The following is a 24,310-nucleotide window of genomic DNA, read 5'->3' as shown; positions in this document are numbered from 1 at the left end:
TTAGAACTGGCTTCTGGAACACTCTTGCCCCTTGTACCAACTCACCTGGGTCCAGTACAAAGAGGCAGGGCCTGAGGTGTGTCACAAAGGAATTTGTCCCACGTGGCCTGGGACCCAACGTGGAGGAGAGCAGGTCATTGGAAAGACAGAATGACCTTTCTACATTCTCTGTAGAAAACATGTCAAATCTTCATCGCATGAAGAAGCAAAGAATATCAGAGTATGTGGCCCCAAAGTCAGAAAGTATTATAGTGCCAGGATATTAATTAATAAAAATATTATTTCCCTGGATTTTGTGATGTTTGGGGTATTTGTCAACTGCTACATTTCGAATAGGGTGCCCCCCACCAAATTCACATGACCACCGTCACCCATTTCGGCCACCAGTAGTTTTTATTTATGGAAGTGGTAATGGTTTTCATTTATGATCATAACATAAAGTTTGCTTTTTAAATAAATGCATACAGTTTGTTTAAAGGAAATTGGGAAGTAAGGCCGGTCCCAGGCTAGTCACACAAAGACTGAAGGCAAAAGCAGCTGTGTGTTTGGTTAATCAGCTGATATGACACTGATCCTTTGCACGTCTGGCGCTAAATGTTTGCTCACGTGGCTTCCCCAAGGAGGGAGTGTGACCAAACAGTGACTTTGAGTGCGCTGCTTTCCATGGGGCTGCAAGTTCTTCTATTCCTTACCCCTGCCACCCATGGAAGGGACACCACCGACCCTTCACAACCCAGCACAAGGGCCACCTCCTCTCTGAATTCTCTCAGGGCCTCACCACATGCGGGTCAGATACGCGAGGACACAGATGGAATCCATGGAGCGCTCATCGTGTGGCGGGCATCGACCCAGTGCCTTACAAGCCTTAGCTCATTCAGTGCTCACAGCAACCATGTAAAAGAAGTTCTCTTATCAGCTACATCTCACAGATGAGGAAACCCTGAAGCTTAGAGAGTGCTGAGGAGCAATGTTTGCCACCCCAAATGTGTCACTTTGGCATGCGGATTCATTTAGGCTGATGCTTTTTAAGAAACATAAGATGCGAAGCTTTTGTTACCACCCCTCAGCTGCCACAAAGTTTGCAGAAAAAGGGCCTGTTCCAGGAAAAGAGCCGTGACCAGTGATATCTGCAGAACACGGACTGGGTGTGGTGAGGGAAACCCGGCAGGGCTTAGAGATCAGAGTCCGCTCTATGCCCAGCAAGCATTTATTTCCCAAACAATTACCCTCAACATCCTCTTCTGTCTTTAGCTGAAGGTGGTATTTAAGGTGAGGGCTTTGATCATTATGGCGAGTTAGTCAGTTCTCCTGGGTCTCTCCCATGTATATGTGTTGTTAAACTCTTGTTAGATTTTTCTCCTGTTAGCCTGTCTCATGTCAATTTAAATCTTAGACCAGGGCTTCCCTGGTGGCGCAGCGGTTGAGAGTCCGCCTGCCGATGCAGGGGACGCGGGTTCGTGCCCCGGTCCGGGAAGATCCCACATGCCGCGGAGCGGCTGGGCCCGTGAGCCATGGCCGCTGAGCCTGCGCGTCCGGAGCCTGTGCTCCGCAACGGGAGAGGCCACAACGGAGGGAGGCCCGCGTACCGCAAAAAAAAAAAAAAAAAAAAAAAAACTTAGACCAGCCCAAAGAACCTAGAAGGGTAGAGGAAAATTTCTTCCTTCCTCAACATCCATGTTGTAACCTGTGTCAGAATTCCCTTCCTCTTTAAGGCTGAATAATATTGCATTGTATGTAGAGACCACATATTGTTTACCTAGTCATGCATCAGTGGACACTTGGGTTGCTTCTATCTCTTGGCTATTGTAAATAATACCATGACCATGGGTGTACCAATATCTCTTCAAGTCCCTGCTTTCAATTCTTTAGGATATATACCCAGAAGTGGAATTGCTGGATCATACGGTAATTCTATGTTTAGTTTTTGAAGGAACCTCCATACTGTTTTACGGTGTCGGTCTCAGCCGACGTAGTGATGCTGTTTGGGGACACCTTGGGGCACCCACGTGGGCCTTTACCTCTCATGGGAGCCCCACAGGCCTTTCCCCAGCTGGAGCCAATGCTGTGGTTGCACACGCCCTTCTGCTTCTTATTGCGACTGCAAGACCCAGCAAGGCAACAACTCTCAGGGAGCTTTGAAAAAACAAGGATTATTACTCTCAGGGCCCGAGGGCCACACAGCGAGATCAGCCAGTGGGGAGGAGTGGGTGATAGTGCAGACCTGGGGGTCCACCTTTATTGTGGTCCAAGGGTGGGGTGGTTAGGCAGGAACTAGGGGGCAGGAAGAGAAATGTGGGGTCACTCACACAGTTATCTAGGTTCCCCAAGACTTTCTACAAAGGGGAGCTTCATGGGTGCGGCCAGCCTGGGTGCTTACCTAGAAGCTGTCATACAGCTGGTGATGTGTTCATTCAAGATGGGTGTTTGAGGGCTACCCTGGCGGCGCAGTGGTTAAGAATCCGCCTGCCAGTGCAGGGGACACGGGTTCCATCCCTGGTCCGGGAAGATCCCACATGCCGTGGAGCAACTAAGCCCGCGAGCCACAACTACTGAAGCCTGCGTGCCGCAACTACTGAAGCCTGCGTGCCTAGAGCCCGTGCTCCACAAGAGAAGTCACCGCAATGAGAAGCCCGCACACCGCAACGAAGAGTAGCCCCCGCTCGCCACAAATAGAGAAAGCCTGCACGCAGCAACGAAGAACCAGTGCAGCCAAAAATAAATAAATAAATAAATTTGTTAATTAATTTTTAAAAAAGATGGGTGTTTGAAATGGATGCTTTGGCAATCAGAAGCTTAACGCCAGGCACTTAGGATCAGGCATGTACGCTACGTTTCCCATCGCAGCCTCACCATTTTACTCTCCCACCAACAGCGCAAAAGGGCTCCTTTCTCCACATCCTCACCAACGCTTGTCATTTTCTGGTTTTTTGATAGTGTGAGGTAGCCGACTCATTTTGAACAGATCCTATGGTCTACAGTTCAGAGAACAGAGAGTCTCAGACAAGTGTCTGGGACTTTGACACTTAAGACCTTAACACCAGAGCCAGGCTCTGGAACGGGTCACGGTGACGGCACGGTGAAGCCAGGCTGCTGAGGTCAACAGTGCCAGGCACTGGGTGTTGAAGACACCTCCCTACTGTCTCTCCATTCGTCTGAAAATGCATTGGCCTTAGGGTTTGGCTGTTGCCTCTCCCTGCAGGGCAGGAGTAGAGGGCCCTGGGCTCTCCTCTTTGGGCTGGATTCACTGTGACTTACTTCCAAGGCGCGTGGCGATGCCAAAGTGTGTGTTTGCTGGAACGCTAGCTGTCCCTGCGTCTCCCTGGGCTCTGGGAGTTTGGGGGGGGGTTATTTTTATTTTTCTAATTTTTAAATTAATTAATTAATTAATTGGCCGAGCAGGTGTTAGTTGCGGCACGCGGGATCTCTAGTTGGGGCATGCGGGCTCTTAGTTGCAGTATGTGGGATCTAGTTCCCTGACCAGGGATCGATCCCAGGTACCCTGCATTGGGAGCAGGGAGTGTTAACCACTGGACCATCAGGGAAGTCCCTTGGGTTTTTTTTTTTTTTTAAAAAAACAGTACTTTATTCATGTAAACACACAGGTCCTAGTCTGCTGGATGAGTTTTTACATGTAAACAGCTGTGTGACCACCATCCAGATCAAGATCCAGGATGTTTCCAGCACTCAGAAGACTCCTTCGGGACCCTCCCAGTTGGTGCCCACCACGGGTCACCGTTATTCTGACCTGCCGTTGGATCTTATGTAATCAGAATGCTCCCAGCCTGTGCTCACTTGTGTCTGGCTCCTCTGCTCAAATGTGAGGTTCATTGATGACCTTGCCTGTATCTGTGGTCCCTTTTTATCGCCGAGGTCTGGTCCATTGTAGGCATATCACCATTCGTTTTTCCTTTCTCCTGCTGGTGAACATTTGTGTTTTTTCCAGTGCGGGGTTATGATGAGTAAAGCTGTTGTGCACACGTGCATATATTCTCACGTCTCTTGGGTAAATATCTAGGAGCAGAAAAGCTGGGACACAGGAGGGATAGATGTTTGACTTTACTATGTACGATCCACCAAGTCTCCAACGCTGTAGTATTTTACACTCCCACCTGCAATGAATGAGAGTTCCAGTTGCTCCCTATCCCAGTTAATGAGGAAACGGTCCCCATGTCCCTGGTGTCAAAGAGGATTGCAAAGAATTTCCCCTCCTTTTCCTCCTTTCTGCTCCAACTGTGCCATCTGTCCCTTAAATCTGGTCAAATTCTGGTTGATCCAGGCATCGAGTGTGGATGGATGGTAGACGGAGGAGGCATGTGGCCTCAGTCTATAGGAACATCTCAAAGAAGTCAGTCTGCAAATTCTGGGGCACTCAGGCAAGCACAAGAAGGGAGAGAGGTGCAGACACGTGCACGGCCCTGGGGCACCTGCTACCCACGCGGTGCTTGTAGGACCCTTAGCTGCTCATCCAGGCTTGACCGCGGGGCCCTGTCTCTAGCACATGGTGAAGACCTGCTTGACTTCAGGTAAGTCTATTGTCACTATGTCTTTCCTCCCTGCTCCCCTCCCCAACCCAGCTGATCCTGAGTCTCTGTTTCAGTCAATCATTTCCTTTCATAAGGTGCTGGAGCCAATTAAAGACAGCTTATTCAATATATTGCCCGCACCTCCATGTCACTTGGAATGTTCTGTTATGTCCACTCCCCATTCTAAAGCCCAGAATCAAGGGAGAGAAGAGAAGAGAGAAATTCATAGAGAGGAGGGATCAGAAGCTCCCAGGGCAACATTATACACAAGGATAAGGTAACTCCATTACGAGGTTTTCTATTTGCAAAACATTTCTTTCTACATGATTATGATCATTTTTTAAAGATTTATTTATTTGCTGCACCATTTCTTAGTTGCGGTACACAGGATCTTTTAGTTGCAGCGTGCGAACTCTTAGTTGTGGCATGCATGCAGGATCTAGTTCCCTGACCAGGGATTGAACCCAGGCCCCCTGCATTGGGAGCATAGAGTCTTACCCACTGGACCACCAGGGAAGTCCTGATTTTTTTTTTTTTTTTTTTCCGTGCCGGTGGCATGCAGGATCTTCATTCCCTGACCAGGGATCGAACCCATGCCCCCTGCAGTGGAAGAGCAGAGTCCTAACCACTGGACCACCAGGGAAGTCCCTACGCGATTATGTTTTTATATGAGGAATAGAATTTTAAAGGGGAAGAATACCTTTTTGAGAACCTAAGTAGCCTCATATGGCTCAGGATGCCAGTAGTGAGCTGTGTGACCTTGGGCATGACCCTTAAGACTCTCTGAGCCTCAGTTTCTCTGTCTGGAAAATGGGTATAACCAGGCCTTCCCAGCTCCACCACCAACCCGTGCACAGGCAGCGCCGTTCTTGTCTGGACACTCATGACACAGCCACACGCTCACGGGCAGTGTCGTCCAGTAGCTCGCTGCAGTGTGAACGTGGTCAGGATCTCTGAGCCTACATGAACCTCTGTGAACTATTCGGTCACGGGTGGAGCGCAGGAGGAGAGTGGAGGGAAAGGGCGCTGGGTGGGGATCACCCACTTCCCTCTCCCAAGTATCATCCTCCGCCCTCCTCCCTCGGCAACCTACCTTTCTCCCGTTCTCTAAACCCACTTCCTCTTGATCCTGGCTCCTCCCCATTGAATAACTGCCAAATTGCTTTGGTTTCTATTTCTTTGTTAAGTCCTCCCCAGTGCAGAGGACTGCCCTGTCAGTGTGCAAAGTGGAAGCGGCCACGGAGACGGTGGAGAGATGGCCTTCGGCGGCGCCCAGCCTCCCTACCTGAGCCCAGTGAGTTCTGGGGCTGTGGGTAGCTTCAGGCAGGGGGAAACAGCTGTGGGGCTCTGAGGAAGCAGCTCTTGCAGGTGGAGGGGGGTGGCATCCCAAAGAGAACACCACAAGGGCAGACATGCCAGCTGGGGCAACCTTGACACAACTTCTGCTCCGCACCCGTCTCCCTGGTGCCGTTCAGGGCTGAAGGGCTGAGCATCAGCATTTGTGCGTCTGGCAAACGTCTACTGAGCTCTCTCTGGGTGCCTCTCCTGTTCTAGGTGCTCAGCGGGGGAAAGAGGGGCCTAAGTCACAACTAGAAAAGTGATGGCATTTTTGCATGAAGGGAGAAGTAAACAGGGCTTCTGGGGAGATTAACAACCCAGCACGGCAGCGAGGGGCATTTACTTTGAAGATGGCCTCTCTGGGGTCAGCCATTTACTAGCTGGGTGACCTCAAGCAAGTTACTTTACCGCTCTGAGCCTCCGTTTCCGCATCTGTATAATGGGGATAATCCTTAAGTCACTGCCCAGGGCTGGGGTAAGGATTAAATGGAGAGAGCTTGAATGGTGTCTGGCGCACCGTGGGCGCTCTGGAAGTGTTTAGAATTGTTACGAGTCTGGGGGCAGCAGGGAAGGCCTCCCAAGGAGGTGTCTGCTCCCTGAGGGGTGAGTGAACAAGGCAGGGCAGGTCAAGGGTATCTGAGAGGGACCATCTCAGGAGGTAGGCGGGGAGCGGGGCTGCCCCTGCACTGTGGGGCGCAAAAGGCTGCCTTCTGTGCCTTTTTGCCTTCTCTGGGGAGCCACTGTAGCCCGCGGCCTTTTTAAACCCTCATCGTCCCCATGTCACACATGGAAAACTGAGGCTCAGAGAGGTGGAGGCCATTTGCTAAATGTCCCCAGATGGTAAGTGGCCGAGGAGGGAGGTGTCTTGATTTCCCCCCTGCCCCAGAGGAAGGAGGTGCCCCAGAGAGAGCACTGGGGGAGGACGTGGGCCCGCAGGTGGCAGCCCAGGCCCAGGAGGTTTCCGTGGTCACTGTGTCCTGGGCCGGGCCCTGCAGTAGGAGCCTCTCCCGGCCTCCGCTTCCCAAGAGGCCGTCAGGTGGGCTGACGGAGCCCTTCGTGGGGAGCGGGGGTGGGCGGAAATAGGTGCTGGGGAGCTGCTGGCGGGCAAACAGGCCAAGGTCACCTCTGCAGGGGCCCCGGCGTGGCCTGTTTGCTCTGGGCAGTGTCCAGTGCCCCTCCGTCCATCTCGTGAGGGCTCCCAGGGTGGGGCTGGAGGAAGCTGGGCCGCCCGGTGGGTGCCTCCACTGTGGCCTCGGGGTCAGAACGTGTCACCTGGGTAACTTGCTCCATCAGATGGGCGACCCGGAGTCCCTTCCAGGCCCTGACGTTTTATTATCCTGGAGACATGTTTTTACCTGTTAATCCTTGGATTCAAAAGCCAAAGATTTCAAATCAGAAGGAAACTCCTTCTATGGCAGCAGAGAGTCAAAACAGGGCCTTGGAAGTCCAGACCAGAAAGAGGCTGGGTGCAGACCTCACAGGCACCCGTAGCCACCCTCTCCCAGGCCACCCATTGACCTTAGTGCCTGGGACCTCACTTCCTCCAAAATGCAGTGGGAAGGTCCTCTGCCCGGCCTGTCTGCTGAGGAGGCCACGCCTCCAGGACCTGCCTCTGGAGCCCCCCCAATTCCTCGTCCACGCCCCGCCGGCCTCATCTGGCCCAGCCCCCAGAGGGCCAGGAGGGCAGCTGGTGTCACAGTCAGGACAGGACTCACTGTTTGGTCCAGGGGAGCACTTGGTGAGCCAGGAGCGAGGATGTTCTGGGCTTCATCGTGAGAACCAGACCGTGTGGTGGTTAAAAGCATGGGTGCTGGGGTTCAAACCCGGCTCTATCTCTGTCCGGCTGTGTGGCTTTGGGCAAGTTATGCAACCTTCCTGTGTCTGTTTTCTCATCTGTAAATGTGGCACTAATAATGACCAGGGTTGTTGTGAGGATAACAAGGTAACACAGATGGGGAAGGTTGGCCACCAGAAGGGCAGCAGTGCCCTTTGGCTAAAAGCTGTCCCCTCTGGGTGAGCCCCCTGTGCCAGCTGTGGCTGGGTGGCCTCTGTGACACTGGGCCTCCAGAAGGGGGCTGCCCACCCTCTGGCCTGTAGGGCCTGACTCTGCTTTCCGGACTGGATAGGAAGAGGAGGAAAAAATCCTCAGCCTCCTGGCACAGCCCAGAGCTGAGAGCAAGTTCTGACCCAGCAGAAAGATTAAGTCATCCTTATGCAGACAGCTGCTATTGTTAAGGCCTTCCAGCCAAGGGCTTTCCACTTAGCCTTTCACCTAATCCTCATAAGCACACTGCCAGGCTGGCAATGCTATTGTCTCACTGTCCCAGGGAGGGAATTGGGGTGCAGGCAGGTCAAGTGACTTGTTCAACATCAGAGCTGCCAGCACAGGGCGCTGGGAGGCGAGCCCAAGCTGTGGGACCATAAATCCAGCATAAAAATCCATCCTCCTAAGTCATACAAAGCAAAAGCAGGTGCTGCTGTTTCCTGCTAAGGTCACACACAAACACGCACACGCACACGCACGGTGGGGTCCTTGGCCAGCCAGATTTAAAACAATACAAATTTATTCTCTTACAGTTCTGGAGGTCAGAACTCTAAAATCCAAGTGTCAGCAAGGCTATTTCCTTCTGGAGGCTTCAGGGGAGAATGTGTCCTTTTTTTTTTTTTCTTTTCTGCAAATGTTGAATCTCAAATGTTTTCATCTTTGTTTTTTTTTTTTTTTTTTTTTTAGTGGTTGTTCCATTTTATTTTTAATTTATTTTTAATTTTTTGGGCTGCATTGGGTCTTTGTTGCTGCGCGTGGGCTTTCTCTAGTTGCTGCGAGCCGGGGGGCTACTCTTCGTTGCGGTGCATGGGCTTCTCGGTGCACGGGCTTCTCATTGCGGTGGCTTCTCTTGTTGTGGAGCACGGGCCCTAGAGCACGCAGGCTTCAGTAGTTGTGGCATGTGGGCTCAGTGGTTGCGGCGCACGGGCTTAGTTGCTCCGTAGCATGTGGGATCTTCCCAGACCAGGGATGGAACCCATGTCCCCTGCATTGGCAGGCGGATTCTTAACCACTGCGCCACCAGGGAAGTCCGAGAACGTTTCCTTGCCTTTTCCAGCTTCCAGAGGCTGCCTGCTTGCGTTGGCTTGTGGCCCCTTCCTCCTCCTTTAAAGCCAGCAGCTTCTTGCTTCTGTTGTCACATCTCCTACTACCAACTCTCCTCTTCTGCCTCCTTCTTTGAGGACCCTGTGACTACACCGGGCCCACCTGGATAATCCAGGATAACCTCTACATCTCAAGATCTTGCCGTGTAAAGCAACACATTCACAACTTCCAGGGATTAGAATGTAGACATTTTTGGTGGGGCAGAGGGGAGGGTGGTAATCATTCAGTCTACCATACCCTCCTTGGAGTCAACCAATGTTAGCAGTTTCTTTGAATCCTTTCAGAAATGTTTTATTCATGGTAAGTAAATATATGTATATAGCCTCCCCAACCCATTTTTAAAATAATACCCGTGGCATCATTCCGTATCAGCTCTCAAAGAGTCCCCTTCTTCTCTTCTCTTTGTGTTAAGGCTCCATAGAATCCATTGTATGGACATACCATAATTAATTTCACCATTTTCTTCTGGGTGGACTTTTGGACTCTTTCCAATGTTTTGCAATTATAATGTGGCAGTGAATAATCTTGCCTTTAGGATTATACTCAATTTGAAGTAATCTTGTGTTTCAGAATTTGAGGGCACCATTTAAGACAACAAAATCTCACAAAGCTTTTTTTTGGGGAAATCCTTCCTTAAGATTAACCTGTACTGCCCGCCCCCATTATCCACACATGGCTTCCTCCATTCTGCCTTCCTCTGTGCCCTGATGACCCCATCCCAGCACACTCTGCTTTCAGTTCTTTATACCTTAGTGTGAATATGCTTAAGGGCAGGGCCCATACTTGCCAGGAGTATGCATTTTAAGCCCTGTCTGTCATGATGGTGTGAAAGACTTTTAAGAGAATTTCAGGCTTCAACAAACAAATGAGGGGATTCTTTTTCCAGGAAGTACGGTATGCTGGTCTGTAACTGTGTCAGGCTGATTCTACTTCTTCAAAATCACTGGCATGGACAGAGACAACAGAAAGAACTCAGAGATGTAGAGAAGCCATGATTTGCTTAAGGTCACCAAAGTATTTAATGGCAGAGTTCAGACCTAACCTGAGGTGCCACAAAAGACACCTTTCCCAAAGGTCCATGGAGAGCAGAGAGTCTGTCTGAATGGGATCCTGGTGTTACAGGTTATCTCCCAGGGCGAGCTGCGCACATGAGTTAGGAGGGGTTTCTCTGGATTCTGAGTGGTTGTACGACTCAAGGACGTAGGCTAGGACTGAATTGGGTTGGTGGGTGTTTTTTGTTTGCCTGCAGAGTGTTTATTTTAACTCTTTGCTAAAGAAAAATTTAAAATTTAGAGAGAATAGTATCATAAACAACACATACCCGTCATTCAGTTTCAACTCATGACCTATCTTGCTTCATCTCTACCCAACCCTACTTCCCTTTCCACTCCTGGATTATTTTGAAGCAAATCTAGATATATCATTTCATTGCAAATATTTCATTATATGTCTCTATAACAAAGGAACTCTTCTACAATCCTTTTTAAGGGACTTTTCCCCCAGAAATTAGAAAGTTTTACAGAAAAACAATTCCAGATTTTGGTCTTCTCCTAAAGACTTGGAAGCTCTGCCGACACTGGACCTGGATGGTAATCACTGTGTACAGCTGAGTGGACACTGCCTCTTTAGATAGGGAAGATGATGTCTACTTTGCCTCAGTCCCTACCACTCCCCATTGTACCCTACCTGGCCAGCTCACCTATACACGTCACCTGCCTGGCTCCTGTACACATTTAATTTTTTTTTAACATCTTTATTGGAGTATAATTACTTTACAATGGTGTGTTAGTTTCTGCTTTATAACAAAGTGAATCAGTTATACTTATACATATGTACCCATATCTCTTCCCACACATTTAATTTTTGTAAGGAATTGACTTAAAGGAGCAGGTAAAAAAGACTTGAACAACTTGAAAAATGTGAAAATTGACTAGGAGATAGAACTGTGTTTAAGGCAGTTTGTAGAACCACATTAGATAAAAGGCATTCAGGAAGGAAGCTTTGAAAGTTGAGACATAAGCAATTTAGGAATTTTGATTAGAGAGACCAAGGTGGAAGGAAGCAGAGGGGCAGTAGAGAGATAACCTACTATGTACCAGTCTCTTCCACAGACTTTTTGTCACTCAATCATCAATCTCACTCAGAAGGTGGGATTTATCTCTATTTCACAGATGAGGAAATTGAGGCAAAGAGAAGTTAAATAAACTTCCCAAGGCCGCTAAGGTAACAAGGAGCCAAATTAGGATTTAAATCTGGAGTATGCCTGGCTCTAAAATGAGGCATCCCTCACCGTAACCATGGATCCTTTAAAGAGGCTCAGGAAAGAGAATGTGACAAAGTGATGGAGGAGGGGTGGAGATGTCACCTTAGGACTTTGGAGGATGCCAAGGGCCTGGGGGAAGGAATGGGAGCCCAGGAACAGGAATAGAAGAGGGGGCTGCCCCATGGTTGCAGAGAGCACCTGGGAAGAGGCACTTTCTGAGGCGGTGGAGGGCAAAGGTCATGGTCACCACTGTTCTCGGGGTGGGATGGGCAGGAGAGGGGAGGATGCCTTCTTCTTGGCCTGCTCAGGTGAGCAGAAGATTTATCCTCGAGAACAGGTTGGTGGGTCTCTTTGGTCCCTGGGGCCCCCTGAGTCCCCAGCCAGGGGACTTTGCTAGGAACCTGGCCTGGGGTCCAGCAGCCCCCTCCTCACTCCCCTGGTTCCTTCCCATCTCAGGGCTGTGTACATGCCACTTCTTCCTCTTGGCAGCTGTCACATTGTCCCTGTCACACCCTCTCAGAGCCAGAGAGATCTCCTTCTCACAACCTCAGAACGTCTGTGTGACTTCCTTGCTGCAGGCCTGGAAGGTCCGTGGGGCAGAGCCTCAATCTGTCCTGTTCACAGCTGCACCTGGCCCCTAGCCCAGTGCCCGACACCCAGGCCAGCCCCCAGCAAGTGCTGAAGGGGATGGAGAGAAGCAGGCCGGCCCACTGACCACTGTCTCTTCCCGCAGGCCGTCCCCTTTACTGGGATAATCCAAGGGGGTCTCCAGGACGGACTTCAGATCACCATCAGTGGGACCGTTATATATTCCAACGGAAACAGGTACCTGGAATTGTTTCTCTCAGCCTTGCCCCTGAGCGAACCAGGGCGCTCTCAGCTCAAATTGGTCCACCCAGCATCCTCCGAGCTGCCCGCACCTGGCTCGGGGGATGAGAAGGGCCCGGCCCCTGCCAACAATGCACGCACTCCTGCCATCTGCCATTAGCACCCAGGGCACCATTAACCAGACTCCCCAAAGACGGGGGAGGGGATAATGGGAGCTCCCAGTCTAAGGAGGGAAGCAGGCCAGCCCAGAGGCAGAAGTTCTAGGACTGAACACTGTATGCTATGACCCAGGGTTGCAAAAACATCACCTTCCTTCATTTCCTATAGCTGCCCTCACCTACTTCGGAACCCTCACTTGGTCTAACGTGGAAATAGTTAAACTTGCCGTCAAAGTTGTAATTTGGTCTCTTTCCGTTTCAAGCTCTTTTCTGGAAAATGCTAAGGCAATTCAAAAACTAAATATCTTAGCGCTGTTTCCAGCGCTCCTCCTAGCTCCCAAGGGGGCTTCGCAAGAGAAGAGCTTGTACATATTCTCAGAGGCAGGAGGGTCCTCGGATGCTCACGCAGCCCCGGCTGACCTCTGCTGAGGTCCGGGTGGCTCGGAGGCCTGGGACCCGTGCCCAGTTTCGGTGGGGTCCACGTGGGCTGCGCCCTGAGGTCCACAGTGCCCACGGAGGCCCCTCTGGACACGTGGCCCTCTCTCAGAAGCCTCTCTGTCCCAATCTCAGCTGGCTTCTGCCCCTACTTTTCCTCTCACCACTTTGCATGGGGCCTGAGGACCTTCTGGATCCCTTCAGGCCCCTCCCAGGCCCAGCCCTACCCCTGCATCAGATTCTAGATGACTTCCTCTGCCATTGCTTCCCCTCCAGGTGGACACGGCCACACTGACCATGGGACTCTGAGAGCCCTGAGTGCCCCCAGGGGACTTGGAGGGAAGTGAGGCACCCAGATCCCCCAAAACTCTGTCAGCATGGGAGTCCCAGACCTCGACTCTGAACTTCCATTGCTTTCTCTCTCCCCCTTCCTCTGCCTACCCTTTCTCCCAGCGCAGGAGGGCTTTCTACTCCCATCCTGTCTCATAGAATCTCTCCCTACCTCCGAGGGTCCCCCTTCGATGGGAGCTTTTGCTCTCTCCCTTCCTTGGGGCAGGAATTTTCAAAGGAACACAGGAATGAAGCTGGAGGACCGCAAAGAGAAAACTGCACCCAGAGATATTTCAGAAACACTATTCTCCACTTTAAGAGGAATAGGGACTTAGATTTTCTCATTCCAGAGTCACTTGGAGCTTCCTTTCCCTTTGGTACTCCAGAGGGAGGGCGGCTGGGCTCAGGGACACGCCAGTTTCCCGCAGGCCCCACTGCTGACGGTTCACAGAGCGCTCCGGTGTTGAGGATGGCATCCAGAACACACCCCCCGTAACCGAGAAAGAGAACGGGCTCTGGGGACTTCCCTGGCCGTCCAGTGGTCAGAACTCCACACTTCCACTGCAGGGGGCACAGGCTTGATCCCTGGTTGGGAAACTAAGATCCTGCAAGCTGTGTGGCCAAAAAAAAGTGGAGGGGCTCTGCAGGTAGGGGCTCTGTCCATCGAGGGCCACCCTGGGGTGCAGGGCAGTGCCTGGCTCTGTGGGGCATGACGTGGGAGCGAGGTGTGCTCTCTGACTGCTGTGTGTTTGCTGGGGAGACCAAAGTGACCCCGAGAGGCAGGCTGCAAACCACACTGGTGCTGAGTTCAGGGAAGGCGGTTAGAGACAGACTCCTCGCTGGAGACCCTCAGAACCTCAGACTGGAACTTGGTTTGGGGACACGAGTGAGCTCCGTCTGGGAAGAGGCAGAACAAACATTTATTGCGCCCACTTTGTGAGCCAGGTCCCTCGGAAGATTCTTTTGTTTCAGTTCTCACATTAGAGTCAAGGCTGTACCCAAAGGAAGTTGAGATGGTGAGGGGCTTCCTCCGAGGAGAGATGGGAACAAAGAGTTGCTTTTGCTTGGGGGCTTCCCCTGGCCACCTTGTTAATCATCCTCGAAGGAAGGCAGTCACCCCCTTTCCCGGGTGAGGCAGCTTGAGGGTAGTGAGGTGCGGGGTCATTGCAAATGACAAACAGGGGCTTCCCTGGTGGCGCACTGGTTGAGAGTCCGCCTGCCGATGCAGGGGACACGGGTTCGTGCCCCGGTCCGGGAGGATCCCACGTGCCGCGGAGCGGCTGGGCCCGTGAGCCATGGCCGCTGGGCCTGCGCGTCCGGAGCCTGCGCTCCGCAACGGGAGAGGCCACAACAGTGAGAGGCCCGCGTACTGCAAAAAAAAAAAAAACAAAAAAAAAACAAAACAGTGCAGAGCTGGGGTCTGGGTCCAGGCCTGCTGACCTCACTCAGGTCAGGTGGACACACGCCAACCTCTACAGGGGGACAGACGCGCACACTGAGGTCCCCACGCCCGGAGAGCTAGTGTTTATTCTATGCCTCCCCTTTAGACACCATCTCTGTAGGCGTCCCATCAACGTCACGTGGGACGTGACACTTTCCATTTGTCCTCTTCTCTCTCAACTGAGCAGACGTGGGCTGGCCTCCAAAGAGCGACCACTTGGTGCAAAAGGCTCTCACTCCGAGGCACATTTCTCGATTTCCATCTTGGATACAAATTTCTTTACCCATTTTCTACTTATTTTTAGAAAATCACACTGTAAGGGCAAAACGTGGTAACTGCACAAAAACATACTAAGTGCAAATCAGGTGAGCAAAAAAGACGGCAACAACTAAGGATGGGTACAAACCAGCCACGCAGGTTGTAGGCAGGATCCCAGATGGATGTCAGTCAAAGGCGTGAGACCCTGTTGTTCCCACCCTTGACAGTAAACCAGGATACCAAGAGCACTGTCTGATTTCCCTTGGCCTAGGTTTGCTGTGAACTTTCAGACCAGCTACAATGACAATGACATTGCCTTCCACTTCAACCCTCGGTTTGAAGAAGGCGGGTATGTGGTCTGCAACACGAAGCAGAAAGGAAGCTGGGGGCCTGAGGAAAGGAAGATGCAAATGCCCTTCCAGAGGGGGTGTTCCTTTGAGCTCTGCTTCCTGGTACAGAGCTCAGAGTTCAAGGTGAGCAGGAACTCTCCTCTCTTCCCTTCGGCTGCCTGTCCCCCAGCCTGATCAGGAGCGGTGAATAGCATTTAAACAGTCACATGAGCAACACCTTTGTACAGAGAAGAGGACCATTTCCTTGTAAGGATGCAGTCTCCTTACACACCTTCACCTGCATCTACATGTGCACCTGTTGCTTCTTTTACTACGGAAATAAGCACTAGATAAGCCACCATGGTGCTTTTTGGCCTCCTGGGTCTTTAAAGTCCAAATTATTTCCTTTCCTCTTGCCCTTCTTCCACTCCAGGTCCCTGGTAACGTTTGTTTTTGTTACATTGTTGCAGCCTTTATCCAGGTGTTATTAATGGCTTAGTTTTGCAGGGCATTGCAAACTGCTTTTGCGAGCAGTGTCTCTGGGCTTGGGGAGACAGGAGGGGGGGTGAGTACATCTGTGTCTGTGCCTGTCTGTGTGAACATGGATGTTCCCAACCCCTCAACATGCAACCTGACGTCACCTCTCCTCTGCTCCCCATGAACATTTGTATGCATACTTCAGTAACACCCCAGGTGACGTAAGGTTAGAAAGACAAACCTACTGCAATAAATAAACAACCATAAGAACTAAAAAGCCAACAACCAGAGCCACTTAGGGATTGTGTTTGGATGCACTTCGGATCACAAGCATGTTCCTGTAACTGGCTCCGCTCTGAAGGCTGATGTCCCCGACCAAAGGGGGATGGATGTGAAAACTAGACACAGGTCTAAACTTCTAGAAGCAGGGGTCCCAGAAGCTTAGGCGAGTTCCCACCTGGCCAGGGACCCCCTCCCGGAACATGCACTCATCTCGGCAGGTGATGGTGAACGGGAACCTCTTCATGCAGTATGCACACCGCGTGCCCTTCCACCGCGTCGACACCATCTGCGTCACGGGCGCCGTGCAGCTGTCCTACATCAGCTTTCAGGTCAGACTGTCCACCCGGCACCCGCCCCCAGGGGCTGGGTGCAGGGCCCGGTCCATTGTGCCCAGGCCCTGCTGCGTGGGTCCAAAAGTGCCAGCCAGTCTCCTTTTCAGGTGGCTCTGGGGACACACCTCTGGCTCCCCCGTCCTGTCCTTCTCGTGTCGCTGTCTCTGTCTGGGACACCTGCTTCAGTCTCCCGGGCTCCTAGGCCACTCATCTCTGTCATTCCCACCCTGGTTAGGAGGCCGTGTGGTTCTAGAAAGACCCGAGGCTTGGGAATCAAACTGAATCCAGCTCAAATCTCCAGCTCTGCCATTCTCATCGGCTGGGGGATCTTAGACAAGTGACTTCGCCTCTCCCAGCCTCAGTTTCCTCACCTGTGGAAGGAGCAAGGTCTCTGCCACCCCATAGGTCCTTGTGTGAGTTCAACGAGGCGATACACATCAGAGGTCACAGAATAGCCTGCATGGGCCACACTTGGGTCTACTTGACCCTCTCTGTGCTTTAAAATTTTTGAATGTGTTACCAGAATCTAAAAGGTCAGCAGAAGTTTTTTGTTTTGTTTGCTTTGTTTTATTTTATTTATTTATTTATTTATTTATTTATGGCTGCGTTGGGTCTTTGTTGCTGCACGTGGGCCTTCTCTAATTGCGTTGAGCGGGGCTCTACAGCATGGGCTCTAGGCATGCGGGCTTCAGTAGTTGTGGAATGTGGGCTTCAGTAGTTGTGGCTCGCGGGCTCCAGAGTGCAGGCTCAGTAGTTGTGGCGCACGGGCTTAGTTGCTCCGCGGCATGTGGGATCTTCCTGGACCAGGGCTTGAACACCTGTCCCCTGCATTGGCAGGCGGATTCTTAACCACTGTGCCACCAGGGAAGTCCCTCAGCAGAAGTTTTGCAAGGTGAAAAAGTTCTGGAGCTGGATGGTGGTGATGGTTGCCCAGCCTATGGGAGTTGACTTAATGCCACTGAACTGTACACTTAAAAATAGTTAAGATGGTCAATTTTATGTGCATTTCACCAGTTTAAAAAAAAAAAAAAAGGTCAGGCGATAGCACATGGTAATCTGGATTTCTGGCTTTTTGTGAAAGCTGGCAAGATTGGGGTATGCTGAGCCCACATTCTGCAGGGCCTCAGGCCGCTGGCTGGGAGCTGTCGGCACCACTTTGGTATTTGAGTGCGTACCCTGAGTTGGGAAGGCACACGGCAGCCCCTTGACAAATATGAGGCCCTTTCTCTTTGGTCCTCATCTCTCATATTGATTCCCTCCCTAACTCCCCCTGTGGGACTGGGGAGAGAGGAGAGAGAGACGGAGGTGGAGAGAGAGACAGCCAGCCTGCTGTCGCTGCCTGGGGTCTAACCTTCCCTCAGCCGGTCCTGGACACCCCCGCTCCCCCTGCTTTTGCCGGTCTGTCTCCCTCTTGCCTGGCCCCTGCTTTTCCCCTCTTCCTTGGCTCCGTTAATGCTTCTCTTCACCCCATGGCACCTTTTGTTTTAACAGAACACCGGCGGAGCTCTCATCCAGCCCGCCTTCTCCACGGTGCAGTTCTCCCAGGCTGCCTGTTTCCCAGCCAAGCCCAAGGGGCGCAAACCGAAAGTGAGTTCAGTGGAGGCCTGGGGAGGCTGAGCTGTCAGCAGGAAGGACAGAGCATCTGAGACGCTGGTCCAGCCAGCAGGCCAGCCAGGGTCTCCAGGCCCTGTCATGCCCAAAGTTTCCCTGCCTCCATCCACACCCCCGGACCCAGAGCTGGGGACCTGGGAGTTGTCCTTGGCTCTTCCTTCCTCTCCTTATCTCTCCAGGGCACCAGTACCTCTCTTCCCAAAGCCACTGCCTTGGTCCAGGCCATCTGCCCCCTCAACAGCCCGACCACGGCCTAGTTCCCCACGCCCCACTCACCCACCACAGTGACCTTCCTATGCACAAATCTGATCACGTCCTCCCCCTGCTTTAAAGTCCTAAAGGCCCCAAGTCTCTCTAGATAAAGTCCAGATAGCAGGACCTGCAGAATCCTCCCCAGTCTTGCCCCAGCCTCCCTCCCGGCCTCATCCCTCACCCAGGAAGCTCACGCAGCCTCCACTGCTCACCTGGGGCTCTCTCAGGCCACCGTGCTTTCTGCACGTGCTGTCCCAGTGCTGAAAGCATCCTTTGCCACCCACTCCCAGCCAATCCCGAATGGCCCGTCACATCTCTGCTTAAGTGTCACTCCTCTGGAGCATCGTCCCTGGAGCAGATCACTGGATGCCCTCCTGAGTCACCACAGACTTTGTACATCTCTGTGTTATGCCAGTCGCCACGTCCTGCTATAACTGTGTTTATGTGTGTCTCCTCATCACTCTCCTCCCTCCTTCCCTACACCCAGCAGGCCCTCTGTGGGCTGGGATTGTAGGTGGTTCATTTGTGTATCCCTAGCATTTTGCACGGTGCCCGGCATGCCGTAGGGACTCAGATGAATGTGGAATAGGTTTGCAAGAGGAACAGTCTGCCGGGTGAAGGCAGGGTCCCGGACAGGAAGGGGAGCAGGGCCTGGCCCTTTCTGTGGCCACTCGAGCAGTGGGGACTGGGAGGAGGGCTGTCTCTCTACCCAGCCTTCCCGGGCCCAGCACGGTGCAGCTGGGGCACCTGCCTTCTGCCATGCGGACACAGGACTGGTGGAGCGGCAAGGAGCCTTGCAGGGCAGCCCGACTTTGGCCCTGGCCTGGGGAGGACAGGGTGTGGTGGATACAATCAGCAGAACTGGGTACCATTTGGATTTTCTCTCTTGTGACCTGGGTGAGCTTGGGCAAGTTGCCTAATCTTTCTGAGACTAGTTGCCTCACCGGCGAAAAAGGAGGCAAGGATGCCTCCCTCATTGTAAAGTCTTGAAGCCAGAGCCTGGCACACAGCAGGCCTTCAGCCGATGTAAGTTTTCACCTTATGGGTGAACTGTGGCACCAGGAGTAATGGCTTTGCCTCCGGGAGCTAAGGGAAGCGAAATGGTCTGCGTCAGACACACCCTCCTCTCCTTCTGAAGGAGCCAATGGGAATGTTCCCCTTCCTCCACCCCAACCCCTCCCCAACCCCGCTGCATAACCACAGTGTACCTGGCATGCTGGGTGAGAATCTGGGCGCCCAGAAGGCTCAGGAGGGAGGCCGCGTGTGGGGAGGCATTTCTTACCACAGCTTCTGCCGCCATGTTACTCTCATGTGTCACCAGTGTTAATCACCATTTTGGTTTCTCATCCCCTTCAGCCTCCAGGGATCTGGCCGGCCAGCTCGGCTCCCATTGTAAGTGTCTTGCTCTGTCTTCGGAATCTCTTCACTTTGGCTTTTCCTGTGGGTTAAAAGGAGGAGCCGGAGCCAAGCATGGAGCCTCTCCCATTGGAGGGAAGGGCCGCCAAGGCCAGACCCTTGGGCCATCTGCCCGGCTGGGGTGATGGTGGGAGGGTGTTTGGGGTGCGGGGAGGGGTGGCTGGCCCTGATGAATTGGGAAAGAGCCCCAGTGGCCGCTGGTTTGCTCAAGGCCCTGCCACTCTGCGGGCAGCCACAGGACACCAAGGCCCCACGTTCACTTCTTCCTTCTGCAAAGCGAGGCTGTGCTAGAGAGATTCCCCTGAGAAGAAAGATGCAGGCCACAAATGCAGCCATGTTTCTTCTCCAGAGAAGAAACACCTCTACCTGCCAATTTTGGGGCGTCTGGTCAGGTTGATGGGGCTGGTTACAAGCTCAAGATGACCTCACCTAAGAGGAGTGTGTTAAGTGGTGCCCTCTGGTGGCAGGTGGCAGTCTTCACACCGGTGAGAGCCGGTTATAATGGGGCTTCTTTCTTCCAGACTCAGACCATCATCCACACCGTGCAGAGCACCCCTGGACAGATGTTCCCTGTAAGTCTGAACGCTCTGGTCAGCTCACAGCCCCACCACGCGCCCCTTTCCCAAGGAGTGAATTCTCTAGGCCCAGAGTCAGGAAGAAAGCAGTTTAGCAAGGAAGATGGGGACATTTGGGGCTGGGCCCTCTGCTTAGGAGAAACACACGTAAAACTCTCCTTGGGACAGTAGAGATTCTGGATCAGGCTGGATTTACCCAACGACCCAAGAAATAGGTCCCCTAGGGACCAACCGGAAAACTGGTCCTTCTGTCCCTGAGAGGGGAGTGCAGTGGTCCCAGTATCTGGATATGAGACCCTCCATCCTGAGGACAAGCCCCCAGGATGTCACTGCTGATCACAGGCTTAGGCTGCTTCTCCTCCTCCTCCTGCCAGTGCAAAGCACATGGGGGGCCTGGAGTCAGTGGGGCTGCCCTTGGAGGGGTTGAAGGGCAGGTGACCATGATGGGATCCAGGGACACGGCAGGAGTCCTGCCAAGGCTGACATGGGAAGGAAGGTGACTGGGAGAATCCAAGGCCTGAAGCCTCACGACCTCAGTCTCCCATTGGAGCATCCCCTCTAGAACGTGCGAGGGCGTGTGTGTGTGTGTGTGTGTGCGTGTGCGTGTGCGTGCACTCCCGTACTGAATTTCCAGATCTCTTTTCAACAGAATCCCATGATCCCACCCATGGCATATCCCAACCCAACCTACGTAAGTGGTTTCTCTGGGAGGGGTGGAGGTCTGGTTTGTGTTGTGCAGGGTTGGGGTAGGGGGAGAGGAGAGGGCAGCTTACAAAATGAAAAGCAGTCCCTTAGTAAACTGAAGTTCTGGAAACTTCCAGGTAACTTAGAAGACTTAGGAAAGGCGCTTTCACCTTGAAAATCATCCCTTCACCATGAGCATATTATACGGTCTTCCCTTCTCAGCCCAAGCATCGTTTGCGTCCAACCAAAGCTCTTTTCATGATAGTAAATGCCCAGTAATTTGAGGAATGCTGGGAAGTTTTCCTTTGCCATTTACTGAGCCAAGTAAAGATACCATGGAGTTCTTCCTTGAAGATACAGGCACAGTTAAATTGTCGACTGACAGTCCAAGTGCACAGAAGTTGACATGAAGTTTCTCTTGCAGCGGCGGCTGCTCTGGCTGCTGCTGTCTGACCTGCCCCCTCCTCCCCACAGCCGATACCTTTCTTCACCTCTATCCCCGGTGGGCTGTACCCCTCCAAGAGCATCACGGTGTCGGGTACCGTCCTGCCCAGTGCTCAGAGGTAAGCCAGGGCTCCTGGGGAGAAGAGACACCCCAAGGACATTCTGGACATTCCCCCGGCTCGGGGCAGAGAGTCCATGGGAGCGGCCCATCCCCAGGTTCTACATCAACCTGTGCTCCGGGAGAGACATCGCCTTCCACCTGAACCCCCGCTTCGACGAGAATGCCGTGGTCCGCAACACGCAAATCAACAGCTGCTGGGGGTCTGAGGAGCGAAGCCTGCCCCGACAGATGCCCTTCTTCCGAGGCCAGAGCTTCTCGGTGAGATGCTGCAGCCCCGAGCTGGGAGGGGCTCTCAGGGGCAGGTGGAGCAGCGGGCGGAGGTCATCTGGGGGCACCTTGATCGAGACAGGAGCTAAAGCCTCTGGAGTGAGGACTGGGCCCAGAAGAAGGGAAAGTGTTCACCAAATTACTGCTTATTATCATTTTACTGTCACTGTCCCACAGAAGGCAGGTGGCAGGTACTACCTGCTGTTACAGGTGAGGAGACTAACTCACATGTGCAGGTTACTTGCTAAGGTCACACAGGCAATCAGTGCCAAATCGAACTCAAGAATGAGGTGTCATTCATTCACTCACTCACTCATTCATTCAACAGTCATTTATCAGCTATTTCATCCAGGCCCACTTTGAGCAGCAAGTACCCCAGGTACTGGGGGGACAATTAGGAAATTGTCCTCCAGGACCTCCAGGTCCTGCCCCCATGGAGTTTACAGTCAAGGTCAGGGAGGAACAAGGAAACAAATGTATGGACAGATCGCTGCAGAATAGCAACGGGTACTATGCGGAGGGCAGAGTAGAATAAGAAATAAGTGAGCCCTGGGCAGGGGCCATGCTTCCTTAGGTGGGGGCAGACCTTGGAGGAGGCCCCAGTGCAGGCGGGACCTCAGTGGTAGGAGGATCCCACCTTGCAGAAAATCTAAGGGGCAGGAGAGGGAGCTGATATTATCGCCGAGGCAGAGGGTCACGGTCGTGGCCTGTCTAGGAAGCAGGAGGCCCGGGGCTTCTGGGAGAGCGCGGATGGGGAGGTGGTGGGTGGCTCTGCTGGAGGCCGGATGACACAGAGCCGGGTTCTCGACCCTGACTACGTACTCAGATCACCTGAGAGCTTGAAAAAGAAAAAGCAATGCCTGGTCCCACCCCAGGCCCACGAGAGGGTGAGCCTGGACACCTGTATTTTTAAATATGCCCTAATACTCCTCACCCAGGGTTGAAAATGACCGATGTAGGGCCTTGTGGGTCATGGATTGTGGATTTTAGCCCAGGGCATTGGTGTGTTTCAAGCCAGAGAGCAATATACTTTGATAGCTGTGTGACCTTGAGCAAGTGACTTAACAGCTCTGTGCCTCAGTTCCCTTATCTAAAATATGGGACTGCTAGTAATCTTGATCTCACAGAGATGGAAGAAGGAAATGAAATCGAGTTTGTGACACACTTAGGACAGTGCCCGGTGCGCAGTGACTCTGCTGCTGGTGTTAGCTATGTGATGGGGACGATGGTATTTTAACAGCTGTGCTGCCACTGCCTCTGGGAGAATGTCGGGGTGGAAGAGACAAGTCAGGAGGCTGCCGCAGCAGGAGTGCAGGCACCGAGCACTCCTGTGTGCCGGGTCCTAGGGGCATGGATGACACAGGCCAGCATTTGTGTCCCTAGAGGCTCAGGGTCCAGCTAGAGGGTGAGGATAGGGGTGGGGGACACAGCCTGAGGGGGGGCTCCTGACTCAGCTAGGAGGGGCTCAGCAGGCAGGGAAAGGCCGGGAAGGCTGGCTGCAGGAGGGTGAGTCCTGAAGGGGGAGTAGCAGTGATCCACGCGCACAAGGTGTGTAGAGCCGGGAGCACAGGGGGACGGGCGTTCTGGGGGGAGGAACAGAATATGTAAAAGCACAGGGAAGGGGAGCATGAGGCGTGTTCGGGGAAGAGTGAATCCTTCGGTGTGGCTCGAATGCAGGTGTGGGTCTTGCTTAACTAATGTTTGGGGAAGGTGGGAAGGAGGGAGGGAGACGTGAGGCTGCCTTCGGCTTTGAGGACAGTCCAGGCGGGGTACAAATGCCGGGGCCTCTCGTCCAGGTGTGGATCATGTGTGAAGGCTCCTGCCTCAAGTTGGCTGTGAATGGGCAGCACCTGTGTGAATACTACCACCGCCTGAAGAACCTGCCCGCCATCAACAGCCTGGAGGTGGGGGGCGACATCCAGCTGTCCCACGTGCAGACATAGGCCAGCCCTGCCCTGGGCTGCCGTCTGGCTCTGCCCATCACCCCCACCTGCCCCGGATCTGGGGCTTTGCTGGAGAGACCACGTCCTTGGCTGGCTCTTCTTCTGGCCAAGCCCACCTCGTCCCAAGCCGCCAGCTGTCACTCCACGCAGGAGGCGGTATCCTCGGCCCCTGCCCTTCCTCCAATCTTTAACCTCTCCTCCTCCCGGAAAGCTACCCTGATGACACCCCACTGGTCCCCACCAACGGACAGGAGCCTTCTCAGCAGGGGGCTCTCCCCTTTCCCAGTGTCCTTCGAATAAAGAAAGAAAGAACAATCCTTGTCGGCACGTGTGCCTGGGATGGTCGTGGTTTGTTAACTGAGTTTGGAGACCTTCTGGAGCCTCTGGAATCGGGGAAGTCCAGGCTGACGGAAGAGGGAGGAGAGAGCACGGGCTCACTTTGATCAGCGGGTGGTTCCTGACATCCAGGCCTGCTCCCGGCGGGTCCTCCACAAACCCCACAGGGGTGTGGGAGAAAGTTCAGGCCTCTTGGACCGGCATCGCTGACGCAGGAAGTTTGGTGATGGAGGTGAACCCAGGAAATGGCCCCATGCTTCTGAGATGGCCAAGGGCTGGGCTGGGCTCCCGAGAAGCCGACTCGGAAGACAGGCCTGTTTGTGTGCTTCTGCTGTGGGTCCCCTGGTGTCGGGCATCAGGGTGTGCGTGGGAGAAAGAGATTCAGCGTGCGGGGTTCTGCCAGTCCCTGCGCCAGGGCATGGGGACCGGCTCTGTGTCCCCATGATGCGGACGCATCCTGCTAGCTCAAGAATCCTGTCCTCGGGAAGCAGGGTGCGGCTCAGAGCACCTCACAGCAGC

General features: G+C 53.1%; 2 protein-coding genes across 5 annotated transcripts in view; one reads left to right on the top strand and one right to left on the bottom strand.

Annotated features, from left to right (window-relative positions):
• Window positions 1–5,728: 5,728 nt before the first annotated feature.
• LOC102990268 (galectin-9) lies at window positions 5,729–23,777 on the top strand. Of its 4 annotated transcripts, XM_007109210.3 has the most exons (11): window positions 5,729–5,817; window positions 12,006–12,097; window positions 14,994–15,195; window positions 16,029–16,139; window positions 17,634–17,729; window positions 19,362–19,397; window positions 19,943–19,993; window positions 20,646–20,687; window positions 21,155–21,243; window positions 21,341–21,503; window positions 23,309–23,777. In XM_007109210.3, the coding sequence occupies exons 1-11, from the start codon at window positions 5,779–5,781 to the stop codon at window positions 23,453–23,455; spliced, it is 1,068 nt and encodes a 355-aa protein (XP_007109272.2). In that variant the 5' UTR covers window positions 5,729–5,778; the 3' UTR covers window positions 23,456–23,777. The 4 variants fall into 4 exon arrangements, with proteins under 4 accessions (XP_007109272.2, XP_007109274.2, XP_028339630.1 ...); XM_007109212.3 differs by lacking the exon at window positions 17,634–17,729; XM_028483829.1 differs by lacking the exon at window positions 20,646–20,687.
• The window catches only part of NOS2 (nitric oxide synthase 2), a 38,177-nt gene continuing 33,246 nt past the window's right edge, over window positions 19,380–24,310 (bottom strand). Inside the window, exon 26 of the mRNA XM_028483827.1 lies at window positions 19,380–19,443. Within this exon, the coding sequence (XP_028339628.1) occupies window positions 19,429–19,443 (15 nt within the window). The 3' untranslated portion in view covers window positions 19,380–19,428. The remainder of the gene's footprint in view (window positions 19,444–24,310) is intronic.

Source organism: Physeter macrocephalus, unplaced genomic scaffold (genome assembly GCF_002837175.3).
Source record: "Physeter macrocephalus isolate SW-GA unplaced genomic scaffold, ASM283717v5 random_78, whole genome shotgun sequence".
In the NCBI taxonomy this organism is placed as follows: Eukaryota; Metazoa; Chordata; class Mammalia; order Artiodactyla; family Physeteridae; genus Physeter; species Physeter macrocephalus.
This window is presented reverse-complemented; position numbering and strand designations above follow the sequence as displayed.